Here is a 22,783-nt window from a genome sequence, read left to right as displayed (position 1 = left end):
AGCATCATCGCAATGCAGTTTGGTAACACGCTGATGTTATTGTCTACTGAAGTTAGGAGAGCCTGGGTAATACTGGAATTCTCTTCCCTAATTTTTAGTGAATCTGGCATGTTAAGGACTTTGTGAAGAGATGAATTTGGACATGTGAAGCTTCAAGGCAAAGGAATAGGCTTGAGGTTTCTGACTGACAAGACACATGTGAGTACATGCAAAATGTGCTTCTCCTGCTAAAAATAACATTTCTCCTGTCAACCACGATGCATCCGCCCCCACAACACCACCCAGAAGAACACATTAACACCTTGGCTTTGCACGTAGCCCGATTCACAGCAGCCACAAGTGGTAGAGGGATCTGCACTCTGTGTGCATGCTGACAAATCATATGGCATAGCGAAGAACAGAGGAGTGAAACTGGGCTAGCAGAAGTTGACGCCTTATCATCACAGTCCCTTTGAGCATGCTGTAGGCTGACACCTCCACCAACCGAGTCATCTCCCCGATGCCAGGATGAAGAGCACGAGCCCACTATCCTGATTTAGCCTCTGGTAAGTGAGGCTTGGCTTGCCGCACCAGGAAGGGTGGAATCGGTGTGTTGATGCAAATGGGTACAGGAGCATCACGGGTGCACCAGCGTGGGGACAACCAAAGCATGTCCAACCACTGCTGCTCACAACTGTGCTACAAAGACATCTAAAATATACTTTATAGACCAGTGATGTGAGATGTTTCTCCCATTACTGTTCCCCATTTGGTGACAAATACCATCCAGAAACCTGTAAATAACATTTCCGACCAAGAAGTGGTGGATTGCAGATAGGTATTAAGTCCTTAAAAAGGACTCCTGCAATAACTAAGGTGCAGGTCTGTCATACAGCCTCTGTGTGCTCCTGCTGGCACTGTAGTCACCAAGGTAATGAAAGACAAGGACAGCAAAGCTTTTAAAAGTGGTGAAAGACTAGAGAATACCAAAACTTTTTCCCAATTATTAATTCCTATCAAAATTTGGGGGGTTTTCCTGAAAAATTAAAGCTTTCTGAGAAATGTTGAAGACAATAAAAATTTACCATCCTTCTGAACTTCTCACCATAACTTGAATAAATAATTTGAAAAATCATTATTGGCAGTTTTGTTTCAGTATAAATTTAGATGGTTTGCAAAGTAAATCTCTTCTAAGAAAAAAAAAAAAAGCTGGAAACAAGTTGTAGTTAAAATATTGGCAAGTGACGAGGTTGATTCATGGTCACAAAGGTCAGTGTCAGTCCACTGCAGCCTTCCCCTGGGACTGCGTGAAGCTTTATTTGAAGGAGATTTTCAGAAAACCCAGGAGATTTAAATGCCTAAGTTCCAATCTCTCCTTCAGCTGGCAAGCACGTGAGCCTACATTCTCAGTCTCAAAATTAAGCTCCTTTAACTCTCATTCAAGTGGCTGGGCAGAGCCCTGGGCTCTTGCAGTGCTTCCCTTGTCTGAACTTCACCTGATGACTTCAGGCAGGCTTTGGTGGGCACTGAAGGCATCCAGCCCTTTGCAGACAGTGCTTAGCACTTAACAGGATCAGCCCCTTAATGACTTGTATGGTGTCCGTCACCCCAGATGCCTTACCGTTTTTTAAATTATGCAACGCCCACCATATGTAATTAGCCAAGTAAGCTGCTTTCACCTAACCTCAAATATTTGTAATGCTTATAATCCCAGCTAGGTGTCTGTATAAAGGAGCTCCTTGTTAAGGGCAGAAGGGAATAGTATTCTTCCACAAGAAAATTAGGGAGTTGACAGAGGTGTAAAGCTAAAGGATTGCAAAATTGCTTTTGTTCGGCCAAACTTTTGAGGTTTTGGGGTTGTTTTTGAAGATCCTGGTGTTTAAACTTAGCTATTCAGCAGGTGGTCTGGCACTGGCTGTGTACGAGAAAGCAGCTTGCCCATGGCAAGTCCTGTCCCCAGTAAGCTATCAGCCTCTTAGCTTGTTTTTTTTCTTTCCAGTCCTTTCTTACTCCTGTTTTAGCAAATGTAACGCCAGCATCAAGTCCCTTCCTGGGATGAAAAAACGTGAGTTCTTCAGCCAAGATGGAGCTTCGGTTTTGGCCTAATTTGGTTTCTTTCTTGGAAAAGCTGAGTGGGCGGACACTCTTGGTGGTTCTGGTTGTATTTCTTTTGATTATTGACCTTTTGAAAAAGAGGCGTCCCAGGAATTTCCCTCCAGGGCCACAGCTCTTTCCTCTTGTGGGAACCTTTGTGGACTTTAAGCAGCCCCTCCATCTTGCGCTGCAGAAGGTAAGAGCTCCATGGACATTTCTCCTACTAACAATATTTTACCTCTTCAGTGACTTTTGTCACCAAACCTGTAAGCAATGGCAGCCTCTGAAGAACTAGCTATAAAATAATCATATATGAGAGACGACCCTTCTTGGTTTTATCTCTTACTATCACCTCCTCTTCCACGGGAGTGGGAAGGTCCAATAGGAAAGAAACTTGTAATGGAGGAAGACCTACATGTTTCTCCTCTTTCTTCCCACCTGACCATGACCATTTTCTGCCTGGAGCCCAAGAAGGGTTTGGAGGGGCTGGGTCAGGCTGGGGGAGGGATGACAAGTGTGAGAAATTAATTATTTGGACTGTGAACTTCACCTCTGGAAATTGTATTGCCATTGTCTTTGCTCAGAGGTGAATGATTTGCCCCATTGCATCTGAAAGAAGCATTTAAGACCCTGCGTTTACCATCCCTGTGGCTTCTCCTGTGTCACAGAAGGAGGCTGTGATTGATTTGATTGATTTGATTCCCACTAAAGCCAACGAAAGAGTGATATTTTATACATGCTGAGTATGCTTCTCTGAAAAAGTGAAAGGAAAAGTTCTGAATTGCTGGTTGCAAATACTCTTTCTAGTGACTATTTATCTCATGCTTTTAATTAGCAGGCTGACACCAGCCCATCTACCCATCACAGGCCATGGGCATCCCCTGGGGGAACCCTTGGGAAGACTGAGGCAGGTTGCTCAGGTTATTTTCTCAAAACACACAATTATTATTAATAAAAAATAAGTCGCATTCATTTACATGCACACAATGACTGAGACACCCATTTGGCCCCAGACTTTTTTTGAGTCACCATGGAACTGCAGGGTGACTATATGTGTCCTATCATGTAAACTCATACCAAGATGAGGAGGGTCTGAGCTCCTCGGTAGAGCGGGGCCCGAGAGATGATATGATCCCCCTTTGCTCTTATATATCAGGATTTGAACGCTGCACAGGACACAATAACGCCAGCAAAGTCCATGCAAGGAAAATGGCTATAATTTAGCCATAAATGCATTCAGGCTTAAAATTAGAAGTAGGTTTCTAGCCATCAGCAGTTGGAGCCACTTTCTAAATGGGGTAGCTGGAGCAAGAAACTGCACTACTTTAGACACAAAGTTGGTGAAAGGGACTCTTTGCTATGCTTTGCCCTCAGCAGCAAGAGCCTGGGTATGATGACCCAGGTGGTGCCTTCACCTCTGGTACCCTTCCTGTAATGAAAAGATACAGAGCAGATGTCCATCAGTTACAAAGCAAGTAACATCCTTAAATTGATGCAACTGCCTGGTGAAACCCGGGTCATACCTGCTAATAAATATAAGGAAACCATCTCTCCCACACCACAGCTCTCTAGCATGTTTTTACACTGTCTCCAGCCTTCATGGAGTAGTTTAGATTGGATGTGACCTGCAGTCTTGGGTTTGGTTTTTTCTTAAGTCCCCTTGCTCCAAGCGGGACTAAATTCAAAGTTATATGTGCCATTTCTCGAGGTCTCGTGCAGGTGAGTTTTGAAAATCTCAATCTTCTTGCTCTCAGAGGGCAATGAACTCTCTTTCAGCTTACTGGTCGGTATGGGAACATCTTCAGCGTGCAGTTTGGAAGTCTGACTTTTGTGGTAGTCAACGGGTACCAAATGGTGAGAGAAGCTCTTGTCCACCAGGCTGAAATATTTACAGACCGGCCAAATATTCCACTTCTCCAAGAAATATTTAGAGGCTTTGGTAAGCACAAATACCGGGATTTTTGGTACATTTTTTTTCCCATCTATTTGCAATGATAACAATTTGAGTAAAAGAAATAGGCTGAATTCAACCCTTGGTAACTGCACCCATAAAAGCTTGCACAGAAGAAGGTAAAACTTGAATTCAGTCTAATGATCTCACAGGTGTACATTTTAATCTCTCTGGGATCTAGGGATGATGATGGGATCAAAGTCAGCTCTTGATGAAAGAGGAGAAATAAATGCAAGCTGCCCAGCGATCGATACACTTGAAGAGTTTTCCCCTTGGTTTTCATTTCTCCTTTACTTTTTCTCCCTCGGTTGGATATAGCTCCAGAGACGGGGTATGGTGCTCCTGCCTGCAGCTCTGCCAACAGCGTGATAGTACTTATAGTATTTTGGCTTACACCTTTTTTTCCCACGCAAAGTGACAAAGTAGCAGATTAAAGCAAATCCATAAAGCCAGATCTTTAGCATAAGCCAATTACTCTTGAATTTTAATTCCCAGGCAAAGCTATAGTTTTTCAATGTCTATGGGGTTTATTTGTTTTGGTTTGGGGTATTTTTCTTCCAGACAAATGGCCATTTCTGAGTTCTATCACTCATACGTGGCCCAGAGCGAGGTTTGTTCAATTGTTTTTTGCACCTGCAGGGCTCATATCATCAAATGGGCATATATGGAGGCAGCAGAGAAAGTTTGCTGCAGCAACACTGAAAAGCATTGCTGTGAGTTTCGAGGAAAAAGTGCAAGAGGAGAGCCGGTACCTTGTGGAGACAATCGAGGAGGAGAAAGGTGGGCGGTGAAGGCACAGCACCGTGCCCAAAGCTTCCAGCTAAATGAACGACGAGAAGTAGAACTCTTACTCTGACGCAGCTCTTAACATGCAAAACATTTCTTCAATAGCTCAGATCTCTATCTTACACTTCCTGACTGTGCCATTTAGCACTTCCTTCAGGCCTACGGTTTTAGTTCTTCCTTATTAATATTAAGCAAATATATACTAGCTGTTTGTTAAAACTCGCGTGTTTATATCGCTAAGAAAGTCTCTACTGTATTCTGCGAAGGAATAAATGCAGCTCTCCTGCTATCAATCAGGCACGTATGCTCAGAGGCTTAGTTAACCTCTGCTTGTCCTTGGTTTTGCAAAGTATTTTAGAACTTGTTTAGTCAGGCTTTCCTTTTGTATCGTGCACAGATGAAGCGTGTGCCTTGCTCTTTTATGGTCCAGCTTTTAAGAACTGCCAGAGGGATATTAGTAAGAATAATTTGTATGTTGGTACATGGGTGATGTTGCACTTCAGCTTTAAATAGAAGCAGATGGGGTTTAGCTAATTCTATGGAGCTATATATAGTAAACAAGAAAGATCTAAATAGGAATTGTGAAATTATATACTGAACTTGCTCCATTTTAATTGCTGTTGCACTGAACAGGCCAAATACTTCATGTTGCCAATTGATTATAGTCCTTTATAGTCCTAATCAATAAACTAATTAAGCTGCTGGTTTGGGCCTTTCTTCCCATTAGTAATGACAAATAGTGATCATGTCCATCACTCTAATATCTGAGCACCAGCCCAGTTTAATTACTTTCTTGAAGAGCCGAGAGATCAGCAGCCCTGTGCACAGTGCCTTGCATTTCAAAGCGATGCTCCCCAGCGTAGCTACAGCAGCTCAGGGCTGGAATGGATGAGTTACTGATATTGGTCTCTCGTATCGTGGCAAGTAGCTCTCCAGGCTGCCTAAATGTGAGATGGTGGTCTCTGCTCCATAGTTCTCCCTAGAAATGCAGATGTGATGAATGTCACACCTCACCTTGCTCTTCTAGGAGCTATGTGCATCACATCTATGGCCCATATGAGCTATTGCTGGATTTTATAGGAGACACAGAGCCTTCAATCCTCACCCTCTCCCCTCTTTCCCATCCAACTTGATTTCTTTGTGGTGGACAGTTAAAGGCCAGTGCAATGGCATTTTTGCAGCGTGGTTAGTCCTGGGCTCCCTGCCCCAGGCTAAGCTTTGAGGGACCCTCTCTTGGCATTTAAAATTGGCACCAAACCCATGTTGGAGCGTGCAAACCTGACAGCCACAGCGTGGCATCCTACTGGTTGTTTTCCCTGGAAAACATTTCAAACCCTGCTTCGGCAGCTCTGTGCTAAGGTTGGTGTGTGCCAGTAGCCTGAGCTGGAGACAGGAGGGGATGTCCTTGGAGAAAAGATGTCATGGCACACAACATCCAACCTCCAATGGCGTGCTGGAGGGGATGGGGGTGGTGGGGACCCCAGGACACGGGGTACAACCTTACCATCGCCATAGATGAAAGGTAGGTGACTTGTCACCCCAACTTCCCAACTGTTGATGTGGTAGGGAATGTGGGTTTGACCGAGACTTTAAAGAAAAAAAAGTAAGTTGTCTTTCGTTTTGTTTCCTCCAGGGCAACCATTTGACCCTCATTACAAAATTAATAGCGCTGTTTCGAACATCATCTGTTCCATAACTTTTGGGAACCGCTTCGACTACCATGACAACCGTTTCCAGGAATTACTGCACTCACTGGCTGAAACGCTGCTGCTCATGGGAAGTTTCTGGGGCCAGGTAAAGCCGGTCAGATGCTTTTCTAGCTTCAGCTGCATGTAAGAGCTCAGAAACTGGAGTTTCTAAGGCACTGATGTAATCTGCTTTTCCCTTTAGAAAAAGAGCATGTTATAAGGGAAATGACCAGGAGTATTGTTTTACCTTAGACTGGGTTTATAAACAAAATCCATCAGGAAAGCAAGGAAGTGAGTTATTGAGGGTCACGGAGAAAAAAACACTGCAGGATTGTAAAACCAGTCTTGTGCCTGACATAACTGAAGAACAATGGAAAAAGCTTTAAAATATCAATGTTTCTACAAAAAGAAGAGTCATTTAGTTGCACTGTCAGTGAAAATTTCCTTCTATTCCCCTACCCCTTTCCCAACCACATCTCAAATAACTTTTATTTAGGACAAAACCATCTGAGAGTCTAGGTTTATAACCCAAGTAAGTGAATTTGGGGGCAGACTGCACATAGCCATTCTGCATGGCCACACACCATAGGCCAGGGCTGATCTCTGTCCCCCCCCCCGGATCCCAGCACTAAGGGGCTCCTCCGCATCCACACTGATTTATGACTCTGGTGGCCACCTCACATTAGGTGACAGCTTTGGCCACCCAATATTAGAGATTAGCAGAAAACATCTGGCCAATTCTTATCATGTTTGTACTTGTTTACATCTGTGTAGTTAAATTGACCTTTGCAGCAAAACTAATTTTTTTCCTGGTACCAAGCAGAGCTAATAAATTGTACTATCATCTCAACTGTGATACCTGCTTTTTTTTCAACTCAAGAAATGCTCTTTTGCTCTGTTTGATTTCTCACCAGCTGTATAATGCTTATCCTTTGATCATGAGATGGATGCCAGGACCCTTTAGGAAAATCTTCAGGCACTGGGAGAAGCTTCAGCATTTTGTGAAGGGAGTGATCGCAAAGCACAAGGAAGATCTGGACCAGGCCGAGGCAGGAGATTATATTGACTATTACCTGAAGGAAATAGAAAAAGTAAGAGAGAAATACCTAAAACCACCTAAATCTTAACCCAAGAAATGAGCAGTCAGGGCTCAAAGCTGTTTTGTCACAGGAGCCTGTGCCTCCCGCGTTGCCTTCTCCTCCCTACCTCTTCCACGTCAAACTTTTTAGCAACAGCAGGAGCCTGATCACTTTGAAAACACACAGATTTTTTTTTTTTTCATTTGAAAGTATTTACACTTTGTCTTCTTCCATTTTTCATTCTGTCATGTGGCGTAGGAGGACTCTCAGGGAACATGTTCACATTTCTATGTGAGCTCGCAGGCCTGTGTTTGGTATTGTGAAACTTCACATTTAAAAACGCTACCTGCTTTCAAAAGTCGCTCTACAGCAAATACAGCATCTTGCAAAGAAGCCCACGTGGCTTTAAATTCAATGAAAGTAAGGGTTAGAAATTTCCAAGTCCAGCCGCAATGGATAATAAAATACCAGCAGGACTTGACTTATATATGGCTGGTTGTGGATTAGATTCTTGAAAGCATCTCCTCCCTAATAAGAGTTTTCATTGCCATGCTTTTCCCCAAGTTTAAGGGTGACACCAGCTCATATTTCCATGAGGAAAACCTACTGTGCTCCACTCTGGACCTCTTCTTAACTGGGACTGAGACAACAGCAACCGCCATCCGCTGGGCTCTGCTCTACATGGCCGCGTACCCCGACATTCAAGGTAGGGCCACTGATGGGTCCTTGATTTAGTCCAAAACCAGGTAAGCAAAACTCAGATTTCTGTCTTTACCATAAGTTGGATATGTCTACACCCCAGGTTTCTTATTGGGAGCCTTTTGAGCACAGATTTTTTTTTTTTTTTTTTTTTTTGCTTTCCACAGAGAAAGCGCAGCTCGAAATCGACACGGTGATTGGCCAGTCCCGCCAGCCCACCATGGCTGACAAGGAGAACATGCCATACACCAGCGCGGTGCTGAGTGAGGTCCTGCGGATGGGCAACGTCGTACCGCTGGGGGTGCCCAAGATGTCCACCAGCGACACCACCCTGGCAGGCTTCCACCTGCCCAAAGTATGTGGAGACCACCAAACTTCCCATTGCCCTACCAGAGCAAGGTCTTAATCGCCCAAGTCTCCTGGAGGGGAACCAACCAGCAGGATTTTATCAAAATATCACAGTTATATAGAAAATACAAGCCTTCCTGACAGACGCTGTAGGGCTTTTGTGGGTCTCACCTCCTTTTGCAGGAGAATCGTGAAATCCTACAGTGCTGGTCATAATTTTCAGTTTTACAAGGTTTATCCCTTAAATTTTATACAAGATGTCCTCCAGGCATTATGGGAACAGGGGGCCAAGAAACATAGGAAAGCAAATAGTTTGGGTATTAAAAATCATCTATTAAAAGTAGCACTTGATAAAAGCCAGGTAATAGGTATTGATGCTTACACACTGTTCTGGCATTATGAAAGCAAATATGCAATTTAGATATACCTAGTGTCTTCCATGTTTATACACAAAGGAAAATTAAAAATAAAAAAATCTGGGAGATTTGCTCCACACTGATTTAAATATTTTTCTTTTTCTGATGGAGGATGTGGAGATAAACCAGATCAGGTTTTTTGAAAAAAGCACAATAAAGCGGATCGATTGAAAATAATTTGGTTGAATTGCTTGAAATTCCTATGGGAACACAACATTATCAATTTAAAGGTAGTTTATGTTAACATCACCGGTGACAGCAGCACAAGGTACAGAGCAACACTATGGTGATACATAGAGGAGCCCAGAAGTGAACAATCCTGTAGGCTTTCACCGCTAATTTAATTACATAGCTTACGAAAAAACACTTTGCCCTTAAAAAAACTTGTAGTTTACATTGTCCGTGGAACAGAGCTAATAATAAACTAGTCTGACAACATGTCGGCTCTTCTCCTTCGCATAATCACCCGTTTTCTCCACCTCTTGCAGGGCACCACCCTGATGACCAGCCTGACTTCGATAATGTTCGACAAAAACGTGTGGGAGACTCCAGACACCTTTAATCCTGAACATTTCCTGGAAAACGGCCAGTACAGGAGGCGGGAGGCTTTTCTGCCCTTCTCTGCAGGTAGGATGATGGATGGGGAGATGGTTTTCCTTTTTGCAATGCTGCTTTTTTCCCCCAAGACACCCCCTCCAGAGTAGGGGGTACTGCTCCTTGTCCGGCTTTCAGCCCATCCCCACAGTGAAAATCCCGGTAACAGTTATTGCCGACTGCTCGGAGCAGGAGGGAAATCAATTTGTTATTGTAGGATGAAAAAAATAAGGCTTTTTCCTCTTGCGCAAGCTGCGTAAACGATGGGGTTTGTTTTTTTTGCCGAGTTTCCTCTCTTCGTCTATCCGAACAGCCGTTGCCGTTTGCTCAGCAATAAACTTCTGGGGAAGGTTTCTGCAAAATGTGTGGGTGAACATTGCCACCTAACCTTTCGAGGAAGAAAAGCTCCCACAGCCTGTGCAATGCGGCGTGTGCGAGAGGAGCCCGAGGGGCGGTTGAAGCTCGCTCGGGACTCGGCAAGGGTATTTTTGCTCCTTTTCCAGGCAAGCGGGCTTGTCCCGGGGAGCAGCTCGCCAGGACCGAGCTCTTCATCTTCTTCACAGCCCTCCTGCAGAAGTTCACCTTCCAGGTGCCGGCGGCCACCACGCTGTCTTTCGCCTTCACGCTCAGCCTCACACGTTGCCCCAAGCCCTTCCAGATCCAAGCGCTGCCTCGCGACTGAGGCCGGCGTAGGGACACCCTGTGCCCCCCCCGCCCTTCAGCCCTCTGCAAGCCATAAAGTGTCCCTTTTCCCATCCGCCCCGTAGATTTTGGGCCAAAATGATGGGGCATCTAGCAGCCACCAACACACGGGCTGCAGTGGAAAGGGCAGGAGGGCCACATCCTGCACACTGCAATGACGACAACCCTTTGGGCTCTTCCCCTCTATCAGTTTGACAGAATGCATGAATTTAAAAGCCTTATTACTTAATTTATTCCGCTAGCACATCCCAGGAAGGTGTCTGCCAGCTGCAAAACCATGGGCACAGTTGGGTCCACGGTGGTTCTTCCACAGGGGATACGTCCACTGCCCAGAGACCATCTTAGCAACCCTTAGATCCCAACACTGGAGCACCCCGAATGGCCATGGGCTGTGTTTACTGAGGTCTCCCTGCTGAGTGGGGGCAGCTGGCCTTGGATGTATAAGCTCTGGGTTCGTGCCTCAGTGCCAGTTTGGACTTCCTGGTGGCCATGGCCCATCCTGAGGCTCAGGTGGCCTTGACCTCAGTTTGGTATGTGTTCCCTACACCACCGTATTGCTGCTTTGCAATGGAAATAGAGATCCTTGCAGCAGGAGCATACAGTTTTTTTAATCTCATACATGTATACCATCATAAATTAGTTTGGGTTGGAAGGGACCTTTAAAGGTCACCTAGTCCAACCCCCCTGCCATGCGCAGGGACATCTTCAACTAGATCAGGTTGCTCAGAGCCCCGTCCCACCTGACCTTGAATGTTTACAGGGATGGGGCATCTACCACCTCACTGGGCAACCTGTTCCAGTGTTTCACCATCCTCATTGTAAAAAATTTCTTCCTTATATCTAGTCTAAATCTATCCTCTCTTAGTTTAAAGCCATTACATGGACGTTTTAATTAGGAGGCTACTGGGTGGTAGAAGCAGGTTCTACCACAGGCCAACCCAAGTGGGATGGCATAAGGAGCCACGGCAGCTGTGCCATGGCTATAAAAATGCAGCTTTGCAATTGTATGAGCAGGAAAGGTTTATCGAAAAAGATTTGTGGTAGTAAAATACACAATGGGAAAGAAAAGTTGCAAAAAAATAATTGCATACAGTTGCTCAGGAGTGGTTTAGCGGAAGTCCAGCAGAACGAGAAGCAGCAGAGAGTTTCGGCCACGGTCACTGCTGGCCGCCAGGAAGGAAATGTCACCGCAGAGGCTCTGTGATGGGAAGTCACGAGCTCGTCTGCTTCCCTTCTGCTTCTGGCGAAGATCTGTGGCCACGCAAAAGAGGCATGTCCATAGTGTGGGGAGGTGGGTCAGGGCCATGGCATCGCAAGTGATGGAGACACTGCTTCTGCCCATAGCAGGGTCTCTTTGGTAAAGAGTTAATTAAATATGAATATGAAATTTGTAGAGATTTTCTCGATTTATGTAATCAGGCATTAATGCTTAGAAATGCTGTCTCCTGTGTGCTTTTGTTTGGAATATAGTCACAGCAAAGAAAATGACTCTTTTTTCTTCTCAGCAGTCATAAGTGACTTTTCTACATGCACGCATGTAGGACGCTGAATAGTTAACAGGAAAACAGGATTAAATCAAGCTTCATTTCCACCGTCTTTAGCCTCCATCTCCGGCAATGACGGCCTTTGCTGAGTTACAAAGCAATCGCTGTGCAGTGGCAGATTTATGCCACATGGGAGAGTCCTTTGCACATCACATCCCTGCCGCGCTGGGCACACAGGGATTTTGTCAATGAGCCGTCCTTCTAACCGATCGTTTTAATCCTATTGCATTTTTAATTAATGTTTCACAGTTATAGGCTCCTGCGGTGCTTCTTTATTCTAAAAGAGAAAACATAAAAGATCCGTGGACTTTTTTTTTCACCTATGAAGTTTTCAAAGCCATTCAGGACTTAACACTGGTTTCTCTCCATTTTTTTCATTCGCTCTGGTGCCAGTCTGACCCCTGGTACGTGGGCACAATTTGTATTATTTGCACTGGCTTAGCAAACAAATGTTGATCTCTTCCATTTCAAACCTGCCTTTCCCTGTTACTTTAGTGTTTCCTTCCCTACTTGCGGAGAGAATAAATGATTGAAATTGTCTTTTTTTTTTTTTTTTTTCAAATCTGTTGGGAAAGCACTCGCCTACTCCCCCACCACCCCCATTTTTAAATGTAATGATCCCATACCATAAAGGAAGGAAGCATTAATTTGTTTATTTTCTGAGTGGAACATCTCATGCGAGTGAGGGGGAACGTGCATGTCCACAGGCTCATGCTTAAGTGTGCTTAACAGCCAGAGACAAAAATAGAGATTCTCCTCAAAATCAGTTCTATCCCCTTCAAGTTCCACAATAAAACATGATTTAACTTCTCCAAGTTTCTCAAGTGTAACAGTTACGCAGCGGCTTCACTCTCACGTGTATGGCATTGCTCCAGCAGCGCCGTTGCACCTCTGCACCTTGGTTTTAGCACTGAACAACCCCAAAGGCCCCAAAAGAGAGTAAATGAACTCAAATCGTGTCCCGGAGCCTGAGGTGGGAGCTGGTGACTGCAAACAGCCACGGCAGAGCTGCATGGTGCAATGGCAAACTGCTGCTGGGAATGCCCCTGCTTCTTTCACAATAAAACACAACATAGAATCATAGAATGGTTAGAGTTGGAGGGGACCTTAAAGATCATCGAGTTCCAACCCCCCTGCCATGGGCAGGGACACCTCCACTAGAGCAGGTTGCTCAAAGCCCCATCCAGCCTGGCCTTGAACACTTCCAGGGATGGGGCATCCACAACTTCCCTGGGCAACCTGTGCCAGTGCTTCACCACCCTCACAGTAAAGAATTTCATCCTAATATCTAATCTAAATCTCCCCTCTTCCAATTTAAAACCATTACCCCTTGTCCTGTCACTACATTTCCCGACAAAGAGTCCCTCTCCAGCTCTCCTGTAGGCTCCCTTCAGATATTGGAAGGCTGCTATGAGGTCTCCCCGGAGCCTTCTCTTCTCCAGGCTGAACAATCCCAGCTCTCTCAGCCTGTCTTCACAGGGGAGGTGCTCCAGCCCTCTGATCATCTTCGTGGCCCTCCGCTGGACCCGTTCCAACAGGTCCATGTCCTTCCTGTGTTGAGGACTCCAAAGCTGGACACAGTATTCCAGGTGGGGTCTCATGAGCGCAGAGTAGAGGGGTAGAATCACCTCCCGCGACCTGCTGCCCACACTTCTCTTGATGCAGCCCAGGATGCGGTTTGCTTTCTGGGCTGCCAGTGCACTTTGCCGGCTCACGTTGAGCTTGACATATATGTCAAAATTAAACGTGGTGCACATGCATGACCAACGACCTGTCTCAGAGCTACTCTTAGATGGGAAAATTCGTTACCACTGCCACCGAAGGGCCACAGCCTGCGGAGCTGGGCATCTGCTTTGGCTTCTCAGCACCTGCCTGAGCTTCTTCAGGCTTCGGACACGGCTTCAGCGCGGGCTACGGACTCAAATGCGGGAAGGGATAGCTGGAGGGCTCAGGGCAGGGCCAGCCTCATGGCCTGAGCAGGTTGCTCTGCTTGCGCTTGTCTGGTGGAGATCAGGAACCGAGAGTGCCTAGAAACCGCTGCAGATCCTGCAAGGCTGTTTGCTTCCAGCCCACATCACCCTGACGTACTGAAACATCAACCCCTGAGTCAGACGGTTGGTGAAAGGTTTATGTATCCTTATCTCGGATGTCCCTGCTGACCCGGGGCTCAGTCCAGGACTCTTTGTACTGGTGAACGAGCTTCTGCAAACGAGGAAAACACGAGGCGCTCGGAGCAGCCGGAGCCTCCCCGGCACCCAGAAGCCGACGCCGGGACACGGCACGGTGAGGGCACCACAGGGGAGGAGGGAGCAGGGCTCTCAAAGAGCTGGGGGCTTGTGGGAACGGCATGGGGAGGCTGCTGGGAGGTTCTAATCCTGGCTCTGCAGAGCTCGTTTCTGTCCTTTAGACAAGGACATGGATCACCTGGGATTTGCAAAGCAGTGGTGGGAGGAAGGAGGAGAAAGGAGGAAAGGGGGCGGGGGGAGGGCTTGTTTTGTGTTTGGGTTTTTGTAAATGAGATCAGAGGAAATGCATGAGCTTAATCAGGAAGGGTTTAATCAAACAGTCCTTGCTGAAACCTGGGAAAGCAGGAGTATGAAAACAGCCTCCAGGCCAGGTCAGCAAAAGCCTCTCCATGCTGTCTTGCTTATGTCTACAGCTGCACCAGCACCTTGTCCCTCTCCCCCTGAACCTGGGAGGTTCGGTGGTGCATCGTGAGCTCGACCTGCCCTGACCTGCCCCACCATCCACCCATGCTGCACTTCCTCTGGGAGAGCATCTCCTTCCAGATGCTCCTCATCTTCCTCGTCGTCTTCCTGCTTGTTGCCGACTACATGAAGCACAGAAAGCCAAAGAACTTCCCTCCCAGCCCTTTCCGCATCCCCTTCCTGGGGCACATCCACATGCTGAACTTCAACAATCCCCAAATCATGGTGGACAAGGTACAAGGTGGTGGGCACCATAGGGAAGGAGACCAAGGGAATGGCAGCTACCCAACCTTTGCAGCGCAGGGAGGGGGTTAACCCAAACCTCATGGCCCATGAGGACTTGGTGGAGCTCACCTCAGGATAGTCAGGGGGTTTGCCCACGGTTGACAGCAACGTGGATGAAGTTTGCCCAGGTAGGAGGAGGGGTACAAGTGTGGTGTGATCCCTTGGGCAAAGGGCACGACCTGACACCACGGCTGCAGTCACACCTGTAGGAACTCCATGGGTCTGACCAGGGCCTGGAAAGGTGTTTGGGAAGGGAGCGAAACAAAAGCTGGAAGAACACAGGACTGAAAAATCAAACCTGGAGAGTTTTACTTGATTTATGGCCAATTAACACCAACTCCTGATCAGTGATTCAGGAAAAGGGGAAAGAAAAAAGACAAGTAGACACTTATGCAAACACCCTGCCTCCTCTCCCTCTCTCAGCTTCCCTTATTTTCACCCCTAGCCCCTGCCAGGGCTGTCCCTGTCCCAACAGACACTTCCATTGCAACCGAAACCCCGTTTATTTATTTTGCCCCTCCTCCCAGCTTACTGAAAAATACGGTGACGTCTTCAGCATAGACATGGGCAGCACAGCGTTTGTGTGTGTAAACGGGATGAGGCTGATTAAGGAAGTTCTTGTAAACCAAGGGGAAAACTTCATAGATCGCCCCGACGTTCCTATTGACGCAGAGATCTTCAGCAAGATAGGTGAGTTATCCCTCAGAACACGCATCTCAGCTGTGAGGTCAAAGCATTGACCCTGCAGAGATCCAAGACAGCTGGAGATAAGATAAAGCTCTGGAGCTTTTTCCTGTCAGCGGAGGGATCTGCCTTGGCTCATCGTGGTTTGTGTCTGCCAGGACTTGTCTCCTCCAATGGGCACTTGTGGAAGCAGCAGAGAAGGTTCACCTTGACCACCCTCCGAAATTTCGGCTTGGGGAAGAGGAGCCTGGAAGAGCGCATCCGGGAGGAGTGCCGGTACCTCGTGGATGCGTTTAGGGATGAGCAGGGTGAGTGCCACAAGCATCATGAGCTGTGCTGAAGGCAGGAACCAGTATGTCCCATTATAATTTCACCCACGATTCACTGCATGCTGAAAGATACCTCACCTTGTAAGCGATGGGACCTGCCACCATCCCAGCTCCCTTTTAGAGGTGCTTTGCCCTCAACCTGACTGGTGAACGCAGCTAGGCAAGATCTAAAGTGTCTTTCATAACCCACCTTCAACTCACTGCTCTCTTGGAGATCTCTGGAAAATCCCATGCCATGTGTAAGCACCGATGTTTCCAATGAATTTAAATGACACCTGCTCTTCTGCAGACCTTGCTTTCCAAACTAAACAAACATCTACATAATCTGATTGAACTGGGTCCGAGGGTGGGATGTTTGCTCCACGCTGGGGCTGCCTAGCCAAGCTTGGCCAGCTCATGGTTGGGGGGAGATATCCCAAGACAGCAGTGACACAGAAGGATGCCCATCAAGGGCCACTCATTTCACTCATATTTGCTGAATATTTTACCTCTGACAATTGAACGGTTTTCTTTTCCTTTTCTGTGAAGGCTGGAAGAGAATTGATTGGTCCCTTTTCCTTCTCCAGGGAATCCTTTTGACCCTCACTTTAAAATCAATAACGCCATTTCAAACATCATCTGCTCTGTCACCTTTGGCAACCGGTTTGAATACCACGATAAGGACTTCCAAAAATTGTTGCAGCTGATGGACGAGACGGTTACCCTCCACGGGTCCATTGCGAGCCAGGTACAGCCCCCCTGCCACCAACATGGATGCTTTGCAGTGCCACAGCGTCTCCTCTGGAGTCAACCTCAAAACTCACAGCGTTTTCACCACCAAACTTCACTGTCGTTCCCTATTCCTTCGCACAGGGTAGATTTGCCTGTGATTTCTTTCTGCCTTATTTTCAAGCTGTGCAATGCTCATGTTGCTCCCCCCCACCCAACATCACCCTTCCTGTCTGTTGACTGACAATGTGCCTGTTCTAACACCGGGTAAAGCATGAGTTGCTCCAGAATAGGAATACCCGTCCTTTTTAATGGTCCTCTGGAGCTGAGCTATTTCTAGTAAGCGTGGCATTGCAGGCTCCTCAAGGTTTGATAACAGAAGGGTTTTTTGCAGTCCTTTATTCAATTTGCCTTTCTCCTTTTATGTCCTAAGCTGTACAACTCTTTCCCATCTATAATGAAGTTCTTGCCTGGATCCCACCAAACCATTTTTAAAAACTGGAGGAAGTTAAAAAGTTTCGTGAAAGAGAGGGTCGACAAACACAAGGAAGACTGGAACCCCTCGGAGAGCCGGGACTTCATTGATAGCTACCTGCAGGAGATAGCCAAGGTCAGCAACGTGGAGAAACCCTTCCATAGCGGGGCTTAGAAATCAGGAGGGACGAGAAACGAGCCCAAATTCTCCACCTGAGCTGCCTCTGTAGCCATTTATGAGCTTAGGAAGGACAACTGGTTCAGGGCACCCATTAAGAGGATAGAGGTGCGGGGTTAGGGTTAGAGCTTCTGCCAAAATCCTTGGTGTTGACTTGGACTAAGCCTGGTATCAGGGCAGCCCTCACTGTTCATGCAGCACTAACGCACCTTTTTGTGAAGGCCAACGGCGATGGCAGCTTCCGGGAGGAAAATCTTGTGGCTTGCGCTCTTGACCTGCTCTTTGCTGGGACCGAGACCACTTCCACAACCATCCGCTGGGCTCTGCTGTATATGGCCATGCATCCAGAAATTCAAGGTACAATTAACAAAAGATCCGTGCTTTTCCTTGCTTTTAGCCCACACAGCTTTGTGAGAGACTGGGGTTTTTTGAGAGGAAAACTGGGAAACTCTGTTCGCCAAAAACAGGCGCAAACAGTGGCAGGTGTCCCAGCGCAGTCCTTGGGGGACCCTTAGAGCAACCACTCCATGTTGTTCCAAGAGTTTTTTTCTTGGACCTTGGCTGATCCCTGCTTTTTCCCACCAGCCCGTGTGCAAGCCGAGATCGACGCAGTCATTGGGCAGGCACGGCAGCCATCCCTGGAGGACAGGAACAACCTGCCCTACACCAACGCTGTCATCCACGAAGTGCAGAGGAAAGCCAACATCATCCCTTTCAACGTGCCAAGACTGACAGTGAAGGACACGGTCTTGGATGACTTCCTTATACCAAAGGTAACCTTAGCCCTGAGACTTTAGCAAGAGAATCCCAAGTTTCCCAGGCACAATTCACCAGGCAACGACCCCTCCTGCAGAGACAGAAGGGGCAGAGCCACAGCACCTCTGCCTTGTCCAGAGTTCACTCCTAGTGAACACGTACTTCTACCATCCAAGCAATGTTCTCCAGCGCGTTGAGTGGGGCGGAGCACCGCGGGGCCACACACCATCGAGGCACAGATCCCATCTCACACAGCTTTTACAGGAACTTTGGCCCAGGATTAGGACAGATAAAAATGATGCTGAGGAGGGAAAAAGGTGGGTATATAATCATTGCACCTCCAAACAGACATGAAGTAGGAAATACTGGCCGTGCTGGGGAGTGTTGGACAAATAATTGCAGAAAAAATTAACTATGGATCTTCTTTGTGGAGAGGAAACTGGAAGATAAAAATGCCCCTCCTGCTACCAATGACAGAGAAAGTGCGATTTATTTTTCTTTTTCTCCCCTTAGGGCACTGTTTTGATCACAAATTTAGCCTCTGTGATGTTTGACAAGAACGAGTGGGAAACCCCCGACACTTTTAACCCTGGGCATTTCCTGAAGGATGGCCAGTTCTGGAGAAGGGAGTATTTTATGCCATTTTCTATAGGTAAGATTTGCTGCATTTTGGTGCTTTCATGCTGAGGCACTGGGATGGGGCTTCCAACTGCACAGTGGAGATGCAGATGAAAACAGCGATAGAAAGGGTAGATTTTGGCCACTACGCCACTGTAGGTGCTGCTCAAACTGTGCTCATGTGGCCACCCCAAAGCACTGCAACCACACTCTAAGCCCTTTCTTGTCTCTCTTCACATGCACAGAAGAGAGATGAGGATGAAAAAGAGACCATAACAACATCAGAGACCCTAGAAATAACCTTCACCAAGGCAAGAACATCGCTCTGTGCTCCTACTCCCACATGGCTGAGGTCACTGAGGGTTTCTCTGTTGCCACCACAGGGTACCCCAGCCAACAGCTCCCCAGGGAGAGTGGCTTTTAGCACCCGTTTCCCACATCAGCATCACACACCTCCTCTGGTATTCTCTCCTTGGTGTAGCTCAAACCACCTCTCCCAGCATGGGCACACCCAGACCGTGCGTGTCAGCCCAGCTTACCCGAGCAGGGAAGGATGCGATGCCTGTGCATACGGTTACATATGTGCCCTCGCAAAGTCATGAAATTCAGGAGGCAGCCCATGTTGTAACCCCAGTGTTGTTATTGGAGAGCTCAGTTTGGGCTGCAAAAATCATCCTGGAAAGGGTGTAACACAGCTGGAGCACGGTCTTAAGGGAAGGCAGAGGCTTTTTTTGGCAGCAAAAGTAGCCGGGCAGCAAGCACAAGCTGAGGGCATCAAGGGTGGCTGTCTCCACAGGGAAGCGTTCCTGCCTGGGTGAGCTGCTGGCCCGCTCCGAGCTCTTCCTTTACTTCACGTCTCTGCTCCAGAAATTCACCTTCCAGGCACCCCCGGACACCACGCTCAGCCTCCAGTTCAAGCTGGGCATCACGATGGCCCCACAGCCCTACAAGATCTGCGCCGTGCCTCGCTAGGGAAGCCTTGGCCACAGTCCTTGGAGAGAAAAATCCTTCGGCAAGGATGCTGAACACGAGCCGTCGGCAGCTCCAAGGAAAAACCACCGCCCAGCTCCAGGGAGGGCTGGGCAGTTTGTTTGTTTCTTTTAAAGCCATTGCAAAATCATTTCTTTTACAAGTGTACCTTGCACCCAGTGTCACATGAGAAAAGTGATCAGCCTGGGATCTGCCAGGGCACTTCTAGGCTTGCGATGCAGCACCATAAATGAATGAGGGGAGTGGGGCTTTTCTGGTTTAATGATGGATGGGCCACGCTTCACCATGGCAGGACAATGAGCAACACTTTAGAAATTGCAGCGTTCAGGCTGTGGCTGGGTACTGTGGAAGAACAGTACTACCCCTTGTTTTTTTAACATTAATACAGGTGTTAATTGTCAACATTTTCTGATTTTGTTATGCTCGACTTGTAATCCATTTTAAAAAAGTCACTCTATAACATCTCTTTCTCGTGCATCAATAAAGCCTTACTGAAATATTTTTGTCTTGAAGCATTCTGCAAAGTGAAGACCAACACAGGCCACCTCCTGTAGCCTTCAGCTGTGCCCCACATTTTGGGGGTGGAGGGTGGCAGGGGGCTGGGAGCCCACCGGGGCAGAGGCAGCCCCACAGCACCTGACCCATGTCGCTGTGGCATTGCTCTCCCTTAGCAGATAGGTCAGCGCTGTAACAGTCACAGTTAATTCCTACAGAACTGATGAAAACAAATGACCCTGACAGTACAAGTAAACTAGCAGGGAAACCATCAAAGCCTGTGGCCAGGTCCTGGTGTGTCACAGCAACTAAGAGTGGAACACCCACATGTAGCATGGGAATGCTCTCCACTCTGACAGATCTCTCTACAAAACATCTGTACTTGTAGTTATAGAAGTTGTTGAGTCCCGCCTCCTGGAATATGCTAAATTCTCTGCGTTTACCTGCCCAGCATCACCAAGCTCCAGCAATTCACAGCTAAGCCTGCTGCACTCAACAGTCTAAAGAATCAAAAGGGTCCTTTGGAAAATACCAGCACCTAATTTCTACAATTTTAAACCATCACATGGAAGGTGAAACAGTTCTGAGGTTGACAACTGATGGTTAACACCAGTAAATGCATCAACTCAGTAACAGTTGCACCACAGGATCTCTGGCGAGGCTCCCCGGCGTGAGAATCTGCAGGTCCCGGGAGTGGGATGGGAGCCACCCGACAGGAAGATGTGGCACAGCACAGCACTGATCACACACACACCTCCAGATCCAGCTCACCTGGTGAGGAGGCAAGAAGAAAGCAATCTTTTCCTGTTCATTTTCAATTTTTCCTGGAGTACTTTTTGCATGTTGCTGGAGGAAGCACGTTTTTCCTAGCATCTCTTATGAGAATTACATCATCTTCTGAAGGAATTAAAAGCATCTTTTCTCCATGCAACATTAATGCCCAGGTGGGTTTTAAATCCTTTTATTTTTAACCCAAATTTTCTTCTACTCTGAGTGCAGAGGGGAGGAAGCATAGAAGGCTGGGCTGGTCCTGCAGACCTGCCCAGAAAAGGGTAGAAACACCCTCCAGCTCCACAGTGGGGCCAAGCACAGTCATACAACATGAAACAAAACTTATAGCAGCTTCTGGTAAAGCTCCTTCAAGCACAGGCTTTGGTGGGGAGGCTCTGCCCCTTCCTCTGATTTTCGGTGCCAGGCACAGCCAGGTGAACACAAGAGATGCTGTTTCTGGCACTTGAGGCTCCTGTTTCACAGATCCATAAGGTGGAGACTTGACCATAAGGGGGAGACATGAGAACACATGGCAGGAACCAAACCAACGCATTTATAACATGCAGAAGACTTGATCAGGTTCTCATTTTAAGTGGGACGAGGCACCCCCAACCCCAGCACATCACCTCTCTCCCTGCTCCTGGCAAGGGGCTCCCACATTTTCCCTTTGCAACAGAAACAAGGAAGTTCATTTGACTTTCTAGACCTTATGTTCTTTCTTTTCCTTCCTTGGGAGTAACGGAAGGGTAAGGCTGGAAGTGGGCTGCATGCCTGGAATCAACTGGAAACTGGAGAGGGGAGCAGCGACAAGTTTCTGTTGTGCGCAGCATTAGTCCCAAAGCACTTCCAGTTTGCAGGTGTCATCTGACTTTTTTTTCCCCCTACTCCTTAGCTGAGTCCCAGTTCCTTTCCTGCACACACAACCCCTCGCTCGCTCCTCCTGCGCTCAGGAAGGTAGTGGTGGCTTCCAGTGTGTGTCCTGTGACAGCTCACACAGGGGCTGAGAACATCCTGCAGCTCGGCTCAGGCTTCCTGCGCAGCCAAGAGCCTCTTCCCTTCTCTTCTCCCTCAAACACACACCTGCAGGTTTTGTTCCTTAGGGTCTGAAAATGCTTTTACGTCCAGCCTCAGAGAGAAGGCAAAATGGTTCTTCCATATCTGGCCATTCCCTTCACGCTCACCGGGATGCCTCTGCCAGCCCAAAGGCCCTTCCACACATTGAGGTATAGAATCATAGAATTGTCCAGGTTGGAAGGAACCTTTCAGATCATCTAGTCCAACCATCAACCATACACTGACAAAAATCATCACTAAACCATATCGCTAAGCAAACATGACATAGCTCTCCACCCTCAGAGGGGCATCAGCCCACGGCAATAAAAATCGTTCTTACCAACGTAAGGATAGCCAGGACAAGCATTATGGTTCAGAGAAAGGGAAAACCTGTCGTAAAAACAAGCCTGAAACGGGGCCCCTGAAGGAAACCTGCTTGTGACATCTCCTTCCTGCTGACCTTCACTCTGGAGGGCTGAACTGCTGCTGGCTCATTCCCAACCTCACATCTGGGTTGAGGTTAGAGCTCAGGGAACATGAAAGCTGTCAACCAGACTAGGAACTGAGCACATAAATAACCTGCAAGGAAGACCTGAAGAGAGCAGACGGGGTTTTTTGGCAAATAATAACAAGCGTGGTGATTTACAGGTGTGTACCTGTCCTCTATGTCCTCTTAGGTGGGGCCGAGGAGAGCAGGCAGAGATCCAAACTGATTTCCGAAGCAATATTCGATCACTGAAGTCGCTCAACAGCTGATTTGTGGTGGGTCTTAGTCTTTTCACTTTGCAAGGTCGTTTGCCCAGCTCTCAGATGACCGTGAGCAGACCCAGCAGAGGACACCAGCTCTGGGTGGG

At 47.4% G+C, this 22,783-nt stretch overlaps 2 protein-coding genes across 2 annotated transcripts; both read left to right on the top strand.

Moving 5' to 3' along the window:
• The first annotated feature begins 2,062 nt into the window (after positions 1-2,062).
• LOC141466999 (cytochrome P450 2J2-like) lies at positions 2,063-10,316 on the top strand. Its single transcript, XM_074151265.1, has 9 exons — positions 2,063-2,269; positions 3,850-4,012; positions 4,664-4,804; positions 6,444-6,604; positions 7,413-7,589; positions 8,142-8,283; positions 8,444-8,631; positions 9,529-9,667; positions 10,138-10,316. Exons 1-9 carry the CDS (start codon positions 2,063-2,065, stop codon positions 10,314-10,316), a joined length of 1,497 nt encoding a protein of 498 aa, XP_074007366.1.
• A 4,317-nt stretch (positions 10,317-14,633) lies between these two features.
• On the top strand, positions 14,634-19,592 carry CYP2J2 (cytochrome P450 family 2 subfamily J member 2). The gene is made up of 9 exons (XM_074151267.1): positions 14,634-14,822; positions 15,401-15,563; positions 15,716-15,865; positions 16,453-16,613; positions 17,028-17,204; positions 17,468-17,603; positions 17,832-18,019; positions 18,516-18,654; positions 19,417-19,592. The coding sequence occupies exons 1-9, from the start codon at positions 14,634-14,636 to the stop codon at positions 19,590-19,592; spliced, it is 1,479 nt and encodes a 492-aa protein (XP_074007368.1).
• The last annotated feature ends 3,191 nt before the right edge of the window (positions 19,593-22,783 follow it).

This window comes from Numenius arquata, chromosome 8 (genome assembly GCF_964106895.1).
Source record: "Numenius arquata chromosome 8, bNumArq3.hap1.1, whole genome shotgun sequence".
NCBI lineage: Eukaryota > Metazoa > Chordata > Aves > Charadriiformes > Scolopacidae > Numenius > Numenius arquata.
This window is presented reverse-complemented; position numbering and strand designations above follow the sequence as displayed.